The following is a 15747-nucleotide window of genomic DNA, read 5'->3' on the forward strand; positions in this document are numbered from 1 at the left end:
TGAATGCCCAGTAGCTAAAATGAGTGGTTTTTGAGTAATGAATTTTTGAGTAAAAAACCTGTTTCGCACTTTTTGTTTTTTGGAAAATAAAAAATGTTCATTTACTTTTTTGCAATTGTTTCTATATTAAGTCGCTTGTGTAAGTAATGACGATCATTTGGAGCCCAGAATTATTAAAATCGGTTCATTTTTGACTAAGTTATGAGCGTTTAAAAAAGAAAAAAATTCTTATATAATAAAAAAAAAAATCGATTTTGAGCCGAAGAACAAAATTGCCGATAAATCTTGAAAAAAATTTTTTTCGGGCGAACAAAAAAATACGTGTCTCATTATTTTGACCAGAGAGCAACATATTTGAGTTACATCGAAATCGAAGAACATGACTCGAATAGCCCGGTTGAATTGAAATGGAAAGCATCTATATTCAAATTTTTTTTAAATGCCCATAACTTAGTCGAAAATGAACCGATTTTAAACATTCTGGGTTCAAAATGATCGCCATTACTTACACAAATGACTTCATGTAGAAACAATTGCAAAAAAGTTGTTGAAAATTTTTTATTTTGCAAAAAACAAAAAGTGCGAAACAAGTTTGTTACTCAAAAATTCATTACTCAAAAACAACTCATTTTAGCTACTGGGCATTCAGCTCAATTGAAGTTTGAGGTGCCCTCTTGATTTGGAAAAAGTTATAAAGAAAAAAAAATACACTTTTTGAAATATTGAATTTCGAAAAAAATTCAATTTTTTTTCTTTTTTGCTAAATAAAAAATTTTCAACTACTTTTTTGCAATTGTTTCTATATTAAGTCGCTCGTGTAAGTAATGACGATCATTTTGAGCCCAGAGTTATTAAAATCGGTTCATTTTTGACTAAGTTATGGGCATTTAAAAAAATGTTTTTCTTATATGTATAATTAAAAAAAATCGATTTTGAGCCGAAAAACAAAATTGCCGATAACTCTTGAAAAAAATTTTTTTCAGGCGAACAAAAAAATACGTGTCTCATTATTTTGACCAGAGAGCAACATATTTGAGTTACATCGAAATCGGAGAACATGACCCGAATAGCCCGGTTGAATTGAAATGGAAAGCATCAGCAATCAAAATTAATTTTCTTAGAATTGACTTTTGCCCAATCATACAACTGTTTCGGTCCCGTAATTTTCACCGGGATTTTATATCGCAAACTTGCATGGTACGCATCTCTCTTTATAGCACCACCAATACCATCGCAGGCACCTTTCCCATGTGCAGAGGCAAAAAAGTGTCACTCGGCAGCGATGCCAAAATCATTTTTGTGAAATAGTAAATTTATAAAATTGTACTTTTTTTTTGTACTGTGAGGCCGCCCCGTCGGAAAAATAATAGATTTTCTTCACATTTCGTTTACCACACTGTTTAATCAAATATTAAATTAATTCAAAATTTAACAAATTGACTGCGGAACTGTCATGTTCCAATGCTTCAGAAATTATCACAAACTTCGTATGCTGTTCTACGCCGTTTTCTTCGTAATGCACAACGTAAGGATGTATTGTTGCCTGCGTTGTGTTCCAGTATTCTGATTGCACTGAATTTTGGCAAACGACGTATTCTTTCTCAATCACATTCTTTTTAATATCGACGACATACCGTGCTTGTGATTTTGCGAGAAAATCATGTTTTAAAACAGCAAGCAAATCTTTACTCAGGTTGAACGAATTCTGTAACGGGTTCGTTTTTTACTTGCAAAGTACATCTGTAAACAAAATGTGTGACTAATTAATTAATTAATTTATCATTAATGTTATATCATATTTATACTGTATACAGGTAAGCAAAAAATTTGGAAGTCCATTAATATTTAAGTGCATGTAGGTATAATTTAAACTAAATTGTTTAATTTGCATTGAATTTCATTGGAATTGTTTTTTTTTTATTTTATTTTTTTTTTTCAACTTATTTCATAGGTACTTTTAATTTGAATAACAACTTTTGAAATGTGAACAATACCTGTCAGTACTTATCCATTCCACTTTGTGGAATTGAGTTTAGATCTCTTGATACAGCTTCTGTCCAAAACACGGTTTTTCGCAAGCCGCCCGCGAGCCGCCGTTTGCGTGTTCGTGCGCGTAGCGTGAGCGCCCGAGTCCGCATCTCCGCGTAAGCCGGAGCGCTCATACTGGCACAAAAAAATTAATTGTAATAAATCCTTCTCGAATGCACGCATTTCCTTCCATACATAAATGCACAGATGTTTATTACGTTAATATTCTTAAAAATGTTTCATCCCAGAGGCGCAGAAATTCGAAAAATTTTTAACTGTTTATTAAAAAAATTATGTTCAACAACAAACATCCAGTTTCGGAACAAAAATAACGTATTTAGAAAATATCATCGGATACTTACTTTTCGAGAAATGTGATAATTATTCAATCGCTGCAAAAAATTTCGATAGTTAATAAAAACAAAACTATTCAAAATTTTCCAACAAAATTTTCTGAGTGTACTTCTGGATGATAGAACTCAGTACTGGCTGAATTTCATCGCAAAATATTGACTTTGGTAATTTTGTGGCCCACTTGAGGAAGCCTTACCCATTTCAGCATAGATTCATACCTATTAGACAATTTTTTATAAGTTTGCTTGTATTGGCATCCCACTAATTTCTGTTACATCGACTGTTTTTAGAAATTGTAAAGTTTGTTCAAGACAGTTTTATTCCGTTCTATTATTCATTAATGATCTGCCAAATGATTTTCAGTAGTCCAAGCCTTTGATGTATAGAGCAAAACTGTGTAATCGCCTTAACACTTCATCGCTTCAATTTTAAAGAAATTTCGGTGCGCTATTCTATTCTACAGTTAAAACTAAATTGTGTTAAAAGGGATAGAAAATATTGAGTAGTTGCCTAGATATTGGTTTTTAAAATTTGATTCCTTTTTCGCAAGTTTTTTACTTTGAATTGTAAGCGAAATAGTTGTCGGTTCAGGAGAAAACATAGCGAATGTTTTCTTTCAGATTTTTCCGTACTTTTCAATAAATCATAAAAAAAATTAATAAAAAATTGTTTGGTATACATTTTTTTTTAATTTACTTATAACAAAATTTTATTTGCAAAAAAAAATGTTTACCAAAAAATTTATTTTTCAAAATTAAAAAAAAAAAAATTAAACAAATTTTGTGTAAAGATCTTTTTTTTTTTCAAATAAAATTTTGTTATTAAATTTACGACAACTTGCTCGGTTAATATCGGTTGAAGAAAAAATACTTTCACAAAAAAGTCTAAATTTTGAAAACCGTCATCTCGGCAACCAGTGTTGAAATAAACAAAATGATTCACAAATTCTTGCGTGTTGTTAATAATTCCACCATCACCATTTTTGGGTGTTTTGCCGAGCTCCTCCTCTTAATTGTGGTGTGCGTCGTGAATGTGTTTTACAAATGGAGAGACATAGAGTTTCAAGCCGACTCTGAACGGCATATATTTTTTATGAGCAGCTTTTTCTTGGCAGAAATACACTCGGAGGTTTGTCATTGCCTGCCGAGGGCAACCGCTATTAGAAAAAAACGTTTGCTTCATTTTGGTCTTTCCCCGAGATCCGAACCTACGTTCTGATAGTTAAGCACCAGCCCATTCGGCTCCGGATTATGAAAATATAATGAACGCTCGACGCGGACTTCTTTTTCCCCAAACTAATATTATATTAATATTTTACATAAATGCACCGAGACTTTTGAATGACTACAAAATCTCCAATTGAGCACCCACAAAGTGATTTATTACTTTTGGGACTCTCCGCATCCCTGCATTTTTAGGCAACGAAAGAGCCGCCAGTCTCACAAAATGTGGGTCCCAATAACCTTTGCATGATACCAAACCTTCCTGCGAGATATTCAAAGACTGTACTTCAGAATCCTTCATAATATGAGAAGAACTTCGACTCGCGTGCCGCCTACTGCCGCAAGTCAAAGTGCAAAAGCGCAGACGATCATGACTCCTTCTTGAAAGGTATTTGGATGATTCATAGAATTTAACCGAACGAGTCTAAGAAATCTTATTTGTTGCCTTCTCGTTGAGTGAACCAGTTTCGTTAGTGATCCAACTTTTTATATTCTTCATATTATTAATAAATGCTCGCCGGTATTTTGGTGGTCCTACAAATTGCGCAGTGCAGTTTGAATTGCAAAATCATTGCCTTGAAGCCACTGATACCAAAGCTAAATAATGTCTATGAATTGACATACAAAACTCGCACATAGTTCCAAGTAAATGATTTTTTAGAGCCACTATGTGAAACTGTGATATACAATATTTTGTAGTTTTTTTTAATGTATGGGCATCTACTATATACTTTTTTTAAATATATTATAACACCTTACGTGATATAAAACCTTTTCAAATGAAAATGATCAATTATTGCATTTGTTTCATTTTTGCATTAACGTTCTCTCTTGATTTCTACTTAATTCCAGCTTTGCGAGCAGCTTTGCTGATTCAGCGTTGGTATCGACGCTACAGGGCGCGCATGGAGGTGCGTCGTCGCTACACATGGAATATATTTACTAATCTGGAATATGCCGGTGAAAATGATCAAGTTGAGGTAAGCTAAAAAATTTATAGAATTGTAATAAGTTTTATTATAAAATTTATTTTTAATTATCTAAGCACCACCAGGTACACCATACAACATAAAAATATGTAGCACTTGTAATGCTTCAAAAGTCAATAAAATAAATTTAGCCATGTCACTACAAAAAGTTCAAAAATAAACCAAACAATAAAGAAAAGTAAGAAAACGTGCAGAATTTAACGCAGATGTTTTACAATGTTGTTGTAAATTAAATACTTATATGTACAAGTAAATTCTGTGAAAAAAGTAATGGGTCACTTAATTAGCTCGCTGAAAGGGATTGTAAAAATTGAAGAAAAAAATATAATAAAAATACAGTAAATATATAGTATCTGAGCATTATGTGGCGTTCGAATGAGTAAAGTCACCGGACATTCCAGATTTGCGGGGGGAAAAACGGAGGAAATGTGTACCGCCATCTCACAAGCCTATTATATTTAGTAAACGATTTGCATTAAAATATCAATAATTCATAAACTAAATTTTAACCTAAGCTAATCAAAATCTGAAAATTTCTGACCGTCTTTTGTTCATTCTCACTTACAGCTAGTATTATTTGCAGATCTTCCGACCAACTTTCGATAAATAGAATTGAGCAATTGAAGAAAATATTTCTTAAACACGCACTACGTTCCCCACGATTTGAGGCTCCTGTTCCATCCTATATTCTCTTAATTGGCTAATTCTCTGGAGCAAATTAATATAGAATCAATAGAAAAGAAAAGGGCAGTCCTTTCACTTTCCTTTTCTTTCGTTAATGCCATCGCCGACTGTCCACTTTCACTTGAGTGGATAAGCTTTAATGTTCCATAAAGAAGACATCGCAATTTCTAGTCTTTTATAGGACACATTTTAAGACTAAATATGCGAGTAATGCACCCGATAAAATAAATTTTAATGAATAAAAAATATTTTTAGTTTTATTCACCGTTTTCCAGTACTTTTTCAACAGAATGTCTATGAGTTGGGCACTTAAACACAAGCACGTTTTTTTTTGCTTTTTTCACCATTTTCCATCCCTTTCTGCATTTTGCTTTGCGGTTTCGTCTAATTGCTCGTATTTAGCAGTTTATTTATGCTGCCTGTGCTTAAATTCACTGCTGCATTCGTTCACAATTGAATTCTTATTCTAAGAATATTTGCGTTGCAGCCGTTTAAGTGGTTCCAGCGTAAATGGTGGAAGTTCAGCTAGTTTCTTTTCCTTTTTTGCAAATACTTGTAGTGTTGTTATTTATATTAACTATTGCTCTGCTGTATTATATTTACTTGGGAATTTTAGTAAAGTAGTTATTTTTGCGGCCGCCATAGTCGAATGGATTGGTGCGTGACTAACATTCGGAATCCAGAGAGAATGTAGGTTCGAATCTCAGTGAAACACAATTAAGAAAAAGTTTTTTCTAATAGCGATCGCCCCTTGGACAGCAAAGGCAAACCTCCGAGTATATTTCTGCCATGGAAAAGCTCCAAAAACGGTGTACGCGCCAATTATGTATAGATATATACGTATAGTTATTTTTGCTGGACAAATTTTTAGTTGCATAATTTTTCCATTTTGAAAGAACTCTCGGCTTGTCCTCGTTGTAACCAATAAGAAAGCAGTGCGGATTGTAAGATGGGCTATAACAGTTTCTAGTCAATATTATGGACCATTAATCTTTCAGTTAACTGTTTTGGAGAGTTGAAAAAACCACCTCCTGGTGGCCAATCGATGACTCAAATTCTCGTATGAACAGTCGGTCAAATAAGCCTTATCGTTATGGGAGTTTCCGAATTGCTCACTTTGAAAAACTTTCTTATCAGAAAACACAATGCTCGGAAATTGATCGCATTCGGCCAAGCGAAGCAACTCCTTCGCTCTCTCAAGTCTGACTTGTTGCTGCTTTGGTGTGAGATCTTGCGCCTTTGGGATCGTGTAGGGCTTCACTTTGAGATCATTTTTCAGTATGCCACGGATGCTACAGTCAGATATTTTCAGTTTATTCGCCATTTGATTGGCCCTTCATCGGAAAATTTCGCTCAAGTTGCCTCTTCACTTTTTGAACCATTTCACGTAACGTTGCAATCTTTCGAGGACCATCTCCATGACGTTTCGCGTTGCTACCAGTATCATTGTAACGTGCATTGGTGCGATAAATAAGGTTTTTATTTACTTTAAGGTGCTCGATCTCACGAACAATCGCTCGTTGTGATTTTCCAGCCAAATATACTGCAATCACCCTATTACGTTTGGAATCCATTATAGATTCTCGTTTTATGCGCTTACTCTCGTCAAAATGCTCTGGACTGTCATTTAGCCAACTAACAAAGAGGTGATACCAGTGCATTAGCTACGCGGACGGTTTGTTGCTGGCGAAATTTCGCGGCAGTGAAGTTAGTGCTAGAATTTAGCTGTTTTCTTCGACAAGAGGGGAGCCCGAATTTCTGTGAAAGAATATTTTCCGTCTTACCATTGAACTAAGAATGAGAAAATCATTTTTTTTATTATTAATTAAAAATAGTGAAAACTTAACGAATCTAAATTTTAAAATTTTTTATTTTAAAACCACATTTAGGCGCGTCTTTTGAAATACCTTTTTCTTAGTTTTAAGTTGTGGTGGTTTGATCCATTCATCGGCCCTTAATTATGCTATAATATTTTATACAATTTTTCACATTATTCAAAAATAATATACATTTAAATACCCCAAAGCTTAAATTGCTTCAAGGACAAAGCAATTACCCTTTTCCTGGCAAATGCTGCTATTATTAATTTATCAGAAATTACTTTCATTACTATTTTGCATTTCGGCATGCTATATTAGTAATTATTTTCATTTACGAGATATTTCATATTTTAATTTCAATTATTTTACTACTATTTGCCTGCCCCCAATCGACATGCACGTTTCAGCTGCATGCTGCTACTGTACAGAAGAAAAAGAAGAAGGAAGAGTAGAAAAGGAATATTTTCCATGCACACTAGATCCGTTACAATGCTTGCCTCTGCATTTTTGAAATGCTTAATGCAAACAATCCTTGAAGTATGTCTCATTCTGGCTCTCTCTCGAATCCCTTCAGTCCCTTAAACACACAAATATTTCTCAAATAATTTTCTACTTAAATATTCTCATATAAATTATGCCCCATATCCGTTTGTCAACTTTACTATTTTTCACGTATACTAATTCCCTTCCGCAGATGGTCAGTACATCACGTTTGACCTTTACAATTGCCTGCATCGCCGCATTAAAATTACACGCAAACCTTAAATGAAAACAAGAAAGAGAAGAGGAAAAAGAATTCGTTGTTTTTACGTGTTCATACATGTAAACAATTTCATATATAGAGGGAAGCAAAATTATTTCCCCATAACACAATTTCTCATTAAATTATTTATTTATCTGGAAAAGAACGAAATCCAATCAAAAATGTTATTCTCATATTTGAGGAGGACAAAATTATTCATTAACAGAATTTCATTAACAGAATTTGATTAACAGAACAATTGACAGATCGGTCATTCCGTTAGGGTGCATTGTTCCTCCGGCCAATTTCAAAACAGAGCCCCACTTGATAGTAGAGCGAAAGGTGTGGGGAAAGATAATTCAATTCCATTGTCTAATTTCAATTTCTTCACGTGCAGATCTAACATAGCTAAAAGGATGGAAGCAATTTCAGCGCCAACAAGCATACAATTTGACTGCTTACAGCAATATTTTCCAACACCAGCGAACATAATTAAATACATAGCGATTTTTGGTTTTCAATATTTATACTGTTTTTTGTTTTATACTGTTTGTTTATGCTTTAATAAAAAATATATAAATCAGTAACTGATGCAGCTTCTGTGTCAGAATTCGGCATTTCAATTGAGCTAACTTGGTTTCTATGCGTCGCTTTCACAAACCTGTTCGCAAAAATATCAGATTTATGGCGAGCCAATAAAGTTCAACAACATTCGTATTCACCCGATTAATCATAGAACTATTCAATAAACTAAAAGTTATCGTTTTCGTGAAACCATTTTAAGGGGTTAGGGGTAGTGAGAGGCCCGAAAAAACGATAAATTTCAATTATTTTTTTTGAAAGTCAGTTGCTTTATTTTACAAAAATAAAAAAATAGCATTAAAACATCATCTTTCGACTTGACTTGAGCAAAATTTCAAAAAAAAAATAAAATAAAATTAATAATTGTAAAGTTATCGCTCTTTGTGTGGAACCCGTTTCTCCAGAAGTCCCTTGCTCCTCTAAAACCAATCGTACAAGAGAAATTAGTTGTATTAATAGATAATCTGATCGGAGCATTTTTTTCAAAATTAACAATATGGCGGCCTAAGGAAATATTTTTCAGATTTTCGAGAAAAAAACCAACAATTAATTGTTTAGGCCTGAGTTGTTTATGTTTTTCAAAAGCAGTATAAATTTTATTGAAATCTTCCAAGCGGTTTTTAAGTTACAGTAATCGCCAGTTCAAAAAACATAGTTTTGAGAAAAACGCATTTAAAGTTTTGCTATGGACCCGGAGCGCCCGAGCGCCCTTTGTTAGTTGTTGAATAACTCGAAAAGTATTTGTCGGATCCACTTCAAATTTTCTCACAATATTTTTAAGATATTAAACCTTAAGAATTCTGACTACCCCTCATCCCATAAAGCAACACTAGCCAGTCCATGTGACGTCCTCAGTCATTTTGAAAACTAGGTTTAACAACTCTTTCGAAACTTCGAAAAAATGGGCTTACAATAAGTGTACTGTATTTTTATTTTTATATGTTTTAAATACCAAAATGATTTTCCGTTCATAATGACAAAATTTTCTAGCGAAACTTTAGGTTTTAATACGTACCAGGTAGCTGTAAAACTTTATAATAATAGCTCTGTGCTTAAATGTTAAGCTTTTTTTTGCGCAAAGAATTTTAGCAACAGAGAGTAAGGCCTTTCAAAAGAGAAAGACCTTCCAAGTTCAATTGTGGCGCCCATTTCGTGGCTCCAGTTGTCTATCTAATAACAATTTGCTTTCTATTATCGCACCGTAACTTCACATTTGAACAAATCAGTTTTGTAGGAGTTTCCTGTTAAAGTAAACCGATCTTGATAATTTTCAAGAATAAGTGAGATGAATTAAAAATAAAAAGAAGAATTGCTCAAAATTTTAGCAGATATTATTACAAAAGAAAAAATTAAATTTAATCAAATTTGCCAAGCAAAAAATAAAAAAGAATGAGAAAAATTAAAAAGCATCGTATAAGCAGAAATGAAGATTTAAGTGCTTTACCATTTAAAAATTTATGATATAAAGTTGTTTCCAACTGAGCTCTTAGCCCCAAGGGAAGCTTTCAAATACTGTTATTCCGAAAACTGGAGCTAATGGAGCCAAACTGACGAGCGAACTCGATTAAGTAGCATCAACTATCAAAGCCTTTGTCCAAATTTTAAATTTGCGAGGTGTAATTTGCACTTGAAATTGAAAATTGAAATTTGAATTGGTCAAGCCAAGGAGCACCAAGAGATTTCGTGGCTCCTAAAACACTCACAGAGAAAGCGCTCAGTGCTATCCGCCTCCTCAAAGCAAGGCAGGCACATTGGGTCCATAATGATTCTAATGGTGGTCATATGCTGACCTCATGGGTTGTGTCCTGTAATGATACCGACCATCAACCGAACGTCTTTCCTTCTAAGTTTTAGTAGAAAGTTTGACAGTTTTCTGTTTGGACTTGTCACAAAACACTTTGCAGTTCTGCAGCGTTCTAGGACCATCACTTACTTAGTATACTTACAATTATAAAAGATATTTATAGATTAAAGAAAAAAGAGTTGAAGTTACAACTAATGTGCCGAAAGCATACTGTGGCTCCTGAAGTAAACAGGTATGGGGAAATTCGATTGGGCCAAGTTGAAGAGTAAACTGGCACATGTGAAGAGCTCTAACAAACTCTAATTATTACTTTTCAATAAAAACAGGAAATATTTTCATGTGCAAAATTTATTTTGACATGAAAAAATAAATTTCGTGCGAAAAATTAAAAACAAAAACCTTTTTATACCTTATTTGCTTCCCCATTAAAAAATAAGATAAGAGAAACTTCTTTTTTATAAAAGAAGCCATTAATATTTTTTATAAAGTCTTTTTAATATTCAAAAAAAAAATATTAAATAAAACTTTAATTTATTAAAAAAAAATTAATTAAAAAAAATTGAATTTATTAAACACATTTTTTTAAATGCACTTTTTTTAATATTGTTAATATTTTTGTAAATAAATTTTTAATAAAATAGTAAAAAAAAACGATATAAAAAATATTAATAAAAGTAAAATTATAAATAAGTTTTTTTTAAGTAAATATTCTTAATAATTAAGAAAAGGATATATACTAAAAAAAATAAAATAAATATGATTAGAAATTTTAGTACACATAAATAAATAATAATTTTCTTTTTAAGAATTAAAAGATCGATATGAAAAATTGTCATGGGTTCTCAAACAAAAGAAGTTTCTTTGGTAAACAATCAATTTTTTCCTTTTGTGGCGCATGATTAAAGTTGGGGAGAGGTACCTGAATCTAAGGGGTTAGGAGTAGTCAGAATTTTCAAAAAATTGGATTTTTAAAGCATTTTCTTAAAGTATAATATCTTAAAAATATTGTGCGAAAATTTGAGATGAATCTGACAAATACTTTTCGATTTATTCAACAATTAACAAAGGGCGCTCGGGCGCTCCGGATATCGATAGCAAAACTCTTGAAAAATTTTGATTTGTTTTAAACAATGAACTGTCGGTTTTTTCTCAAAAATCTGAAAAATATTTTCTGGGGCTGCGTATTGTTAATTTTGAAAAAAGCTTAGATCAGGCACAAGAGTATCTATTAATAAAACTAATTTCTCTTGTCTGATTAATTTTAACTGAATCTCCATGAACTTGTGATGATCGCCGCAAGGGAAATTCTGGAGAAATGAGCTCCACAGAAACAGCGAAAACTTTTACAATTATGAAATTTGTTTTTTTTTTTTAAATTTCGCTTAAGTCAAGTCAAAACATGATGTATTATTGCTATGTTTTTATTTTTGTGATATAAAGTAAATGACTAGCAAAAAAATTATTGAAAATCATCATTTTTTCGGGCCTCTGAATACCCCTAGCCTCTCAAATTAAAAGACAAATTATAAGCAGCCACCCTAGTTAGGCCGAAAGTTAAGAAAATTACATATAAATTCTTGTCACATTTCTCTTTAATTTGAAATCAATAAGTATTTTTCAAGATTGATCCTTAGTTGCTTTTGTTTAGCTGCTAAATTTAAACTATCAGGGTTTTAACTCAGTTTTTTGCAAGGTTTACAATCAGCACAAAGAATCGCAATCAAACTTGAATCGGTTTTTTTCTAAGCGGTGCTCATCCCTAGCAGGCAGCTTCTGTTAGTTAGCCAAGTTGCCAATGAGTGCCGCAGCGCAGCAAGCTCCACTAATAGCATGCCACAGCGATGCACGCCAGCTCGCACCATTTCATGTGCTTGCCTTGTTGACCCCGAGTGCCGCTGGTGCGCTGTGCTGTGAGTGCATAATTAAATGCGGTTGCCATGCAATGTCACTATATTGTACATTCATACATACATACTCGTACATACATACACACACACATTTATTTAGTTGTGACCCCTCGAGACTCGCGCTACGCTTCCCAACCAAATTTTTTGTGTTTGTACTGACTGCGGTTTTTTATATTTTACTTGGTTTCAATTTATTTTTCTCTCCCCTTTTCTTACGTTCCTTTGTAGTGGTTAGTTATTGCAAAGCGCGAGATCACGCCAACACTTCCCCTTTTACTTTGCCTGCGGTCAGTTAGCCGTAATGGAGTTTTTCTTTCGCTTGCGTTTTCGTCAACAGTTCATTTCTAATTTAATTTCATGTTGCAAATATTCAATTTAGCTTTAATATAAATATAGGGGTTTGTGTGTGTACGTGTATGTACCCTGAAGAGCTTGTTTTCGTCCATGATAAACTAAAGAAAATTGCTGTCATAAAAATTGTGAAATCACGAACCAGCAATTTATTTACTGACCACCAAAAACTGCAGGACAGTGCTGAAATACAGACAAATGAATAAATACCTCATTTCACATACATACATATGGACGACTTTTTTGCAATTTGTACAAGTGTATATGTATATAGTTGTAGAAGGAAAAGTTTGCGTGCATTTTATAGCAAAATCCAAAATCCGCCCAGAAGCATTGAAACGAAATGAGCTGTACTTTACATTGTATGAAACGCTATAGAAGTGTAAGTAAAGCGGTGTACTTATTTTGCTGCTGCAATTTACAGCTTAACTCATAGTAGGTTGTACGCCAGCGTACTTGAAAGATATTATCATTAAAAATTGATATACTGTTACTTGTGGTTTCATAGTCGTTTGAGTTGAACAGGCTGCATGTACGAAAATTTCGTTTGCCTTGACCTCTCGTTTCCCACTTGCTGACACGTTAGATTTGTCATAATCAAAAGGCAAACATACGAGCGACTTCGATTGCAATTTTTAAATTGGGCAGTAAAGAAAATTTAGAAAATTTTTATCCAAGGTGACTTCGATTGCAATTTTTTAAATTCGGAAGCAACGAAAATTTAGAAAATTTCTATCCAAGGCTTGACTGGGTGATATTCAAACTGTTTTCGTATTGTTTTTTTAGAATAGTTGTTTGTTCTTGGTTATACCGGTTCTTACCGGTGCACTATGGGCCAGAAGCTCCTCAAGAGTGATGAAAATGTACCGATATCCAGTTCTGAAAACCAAAACTAAATGGTTCCAATGATGAATAAAACCTGAGGTTCCCATACTACACAGTGGTACCACAACGCACCTACAGGGTCTAAAAGAGCTGGATATTCCAAATCGACTACCACAAATGCTAACCTAATTTAACTTTTTGAAACTTTTTAGATTCACATGTCAAATTTGGTATTTAACCCGTACAATTGGTCTATGTTTATTAAAAATCTCTTTACCTAGCAATGCTTGCAGTTTACCTAACACAAATCTTGTTACCAGGGTTCCCCACGAGAAGGTGTTATTTTGGAATCCCTTTTCATTATTACTTTTATTTTATATATATTATTATTATTTTTTTTAATTTTTATAAATTTTATTTTAAATTTTTTACAAATTCTTCACTTTTATTGTTTAAGTTTTCATAAAACTTATTTTTTACTTAAAAATACTTTTTAATTTTAAGCATTTTAATATATATTTTTTTTATTTCTTTTTTTTTTAATTCTTTCTATTTGAATTTTATGCCTATCTGAAGAAAATTTTTTCATCCTTTTTCTAATTTTTTTTTTTATTCCTTTACATTTTATATTATAAATTTTCTTTTTTGAAAATTTTTTATTTGTATATATTTCTATAAACTTTTTAAATTAATTTGTTTATTTGTTTATTTATTTTTTTATACATTTTATTCTAAATTTTAATTTTTTAACAATTTTTTTCACTTTTATACTTTAAATTTTTATAAATCTTACTTTTTACTCAAAAATATTTTTTTTAATTTCCAGCATTTTTGTACACATTATTTTTTATTTCTTATTTTTATAATTTTTTGTATTTGAATTTTATTCCTTTCTGAACCAAATTTTTTCATCTTGTTTTCTAATTTAAAAATTTTTTTACTTTCATTTCTTTAAATTTTTGTAAGTTTTCTTTTTTACTTAAAAATTTTGGATTAGTTTTATTTATTTATTTTTAATTTTGATTAAAAGTACTTTTTTATAATTTATATATAATATATACGGGTGGGCCATATAGCGTTTGCTTTTTGAACCACCTATTTTTTTGAGAATGGTAACACAAATGTGTTTACAATTTACTTAAAGGTTCGACATTTACGAAATGGCACGCTATACGCTTGAACAAAATTGGGAAATATTGAAAACCTATTTCCAAAGTGGTTAGTCATCTTCTTCTTTTCTGATTTTCACATAGGTGGCCACGTCAATAACCAAAATTGTCGGATTTGGGGCTCGTGAAATCCATACGTTACTGTAGAGAATCAAATGCATCCACAACGAGTCACTGTTTGGTTTGGTTTTTGGTCTGGCGGCATCATCGGGCCATTTTTTTTCGAAAATGAGCGAGGAGCCGCGGTTACAGTAAATGGCGAGCGTTACCGTGACATACTCAACGAGTTGTTTCCAAAAACTAAAGAGGATGACATGGACGACATTTGGTTTCAACACGACGGTGCAACTTGTCACACTGCGAAAGTTACACTCGAACTTTTGGCTACCGTTTTTGAAAACCGAATAATCAGCCGAAATTCCGATATCAATTGACCGCCACGGAGCTGTGATTTAAACCCGTTGGACTATTTTTTGTGGAGAGCCGTTAAGGGCAAATGCTATGCGAACCATCCAGAGACAATTGATGCTTTAAAACACGAAATCGAAGTTACCATTCATGAAATTGGAGCCCAAACAATCAAAAATGTGCTTAAAAATTGGGTTGATCGAATGGTCTACTGTAAAGCCCTTCGTGGCAGTCATTTGAACGATAAAGGGTGTTTTTTTAGAGGTTAGGTTTTCAAGATGCAATAAAACGTATATAATTTAATGTTATGGCCAAGAATTTAGCTTTTTTATAAAGATAAGGGTTTGCCATTATGTTTTAAAAATGATTTCGGGCAAGTGGCCGCCGCGGCTGGCTCGAATAAATTCCAGCCGAGAGGCCCAATTTTCGACCACTTTTTGCCGCAATTGGGGCCGTATGTCAGCAATAACGCGCCGAATATTCTCTTCCAAGACGTCAATCGTCTCGGGCTTATCTGCGTAGACAAGCGACTTCACATAGCCCCACAAGAAATAGTCCAGCGGTGTTATATCGCACGATTTTGGAGGCCACGCCACAGGTCCACGGCGCGAGATAATGCGCTCACCAAAAGTTTCCTTCAATAAATCGATTGTTGCGTTGGCTGTATGGCATGTAGCGCCGTCTTGTTGGAACCAAAGGTCGTCCACATCAACATCGTCAAATTCAGGCACGAAAAAGTCATTAATCATGGCTCTATAGCGCTCTCTATTGACTGTAACATTATGGCCGGCTTCAATTTTAAAGAAATATGGACCAATGATTCCCTCTGCCCATAGAGCACACCAAACAGTGACTTTTTGA

At 33.1% G+C, this 15747-nt stretch overlaps 1 protein-coding gene across 2 annotated transcripts in view; it reads left to right on the plus strand.

Annotated features, from left to right (window-relative positions):
- Window positions 1-15747, plus strand: part of LOC129242000 (serine/threonine-protein phosphatase rdgC-like) — an 82369-nt gene that overhangs the window by 16010 nt on the left and 50612 nt on the right. For both annotated transcript variants that reach the window (XM_054878563.1, XM_054878564.1), the window contains exon 2: window positions 4458-4585. In XM_054878563.1, the coding sequence (XP_054734538.1) occupies window positions 4458-4585 (128 nt within the window). The remainder of the gene's footprint in view (window positions 1-4457; window positions 4586-15747) is intronic.

The sequence above is a fragment of the Anastrepha obliqua genome, chromosome 3 (assembly GCF_027943255.1).
Source record: "Anastrepha obliqua isolate idAnaObli1 chromosome 3, idAnaObli1_1.0, whole genome shotgun sequence".
NCBI classification, from domain to species: Eukaryota; Metazoa; Arthropoda; class Insecta; order Diptera; family Tephritidae; genus Anastrepha; species Anastrepha obliqua.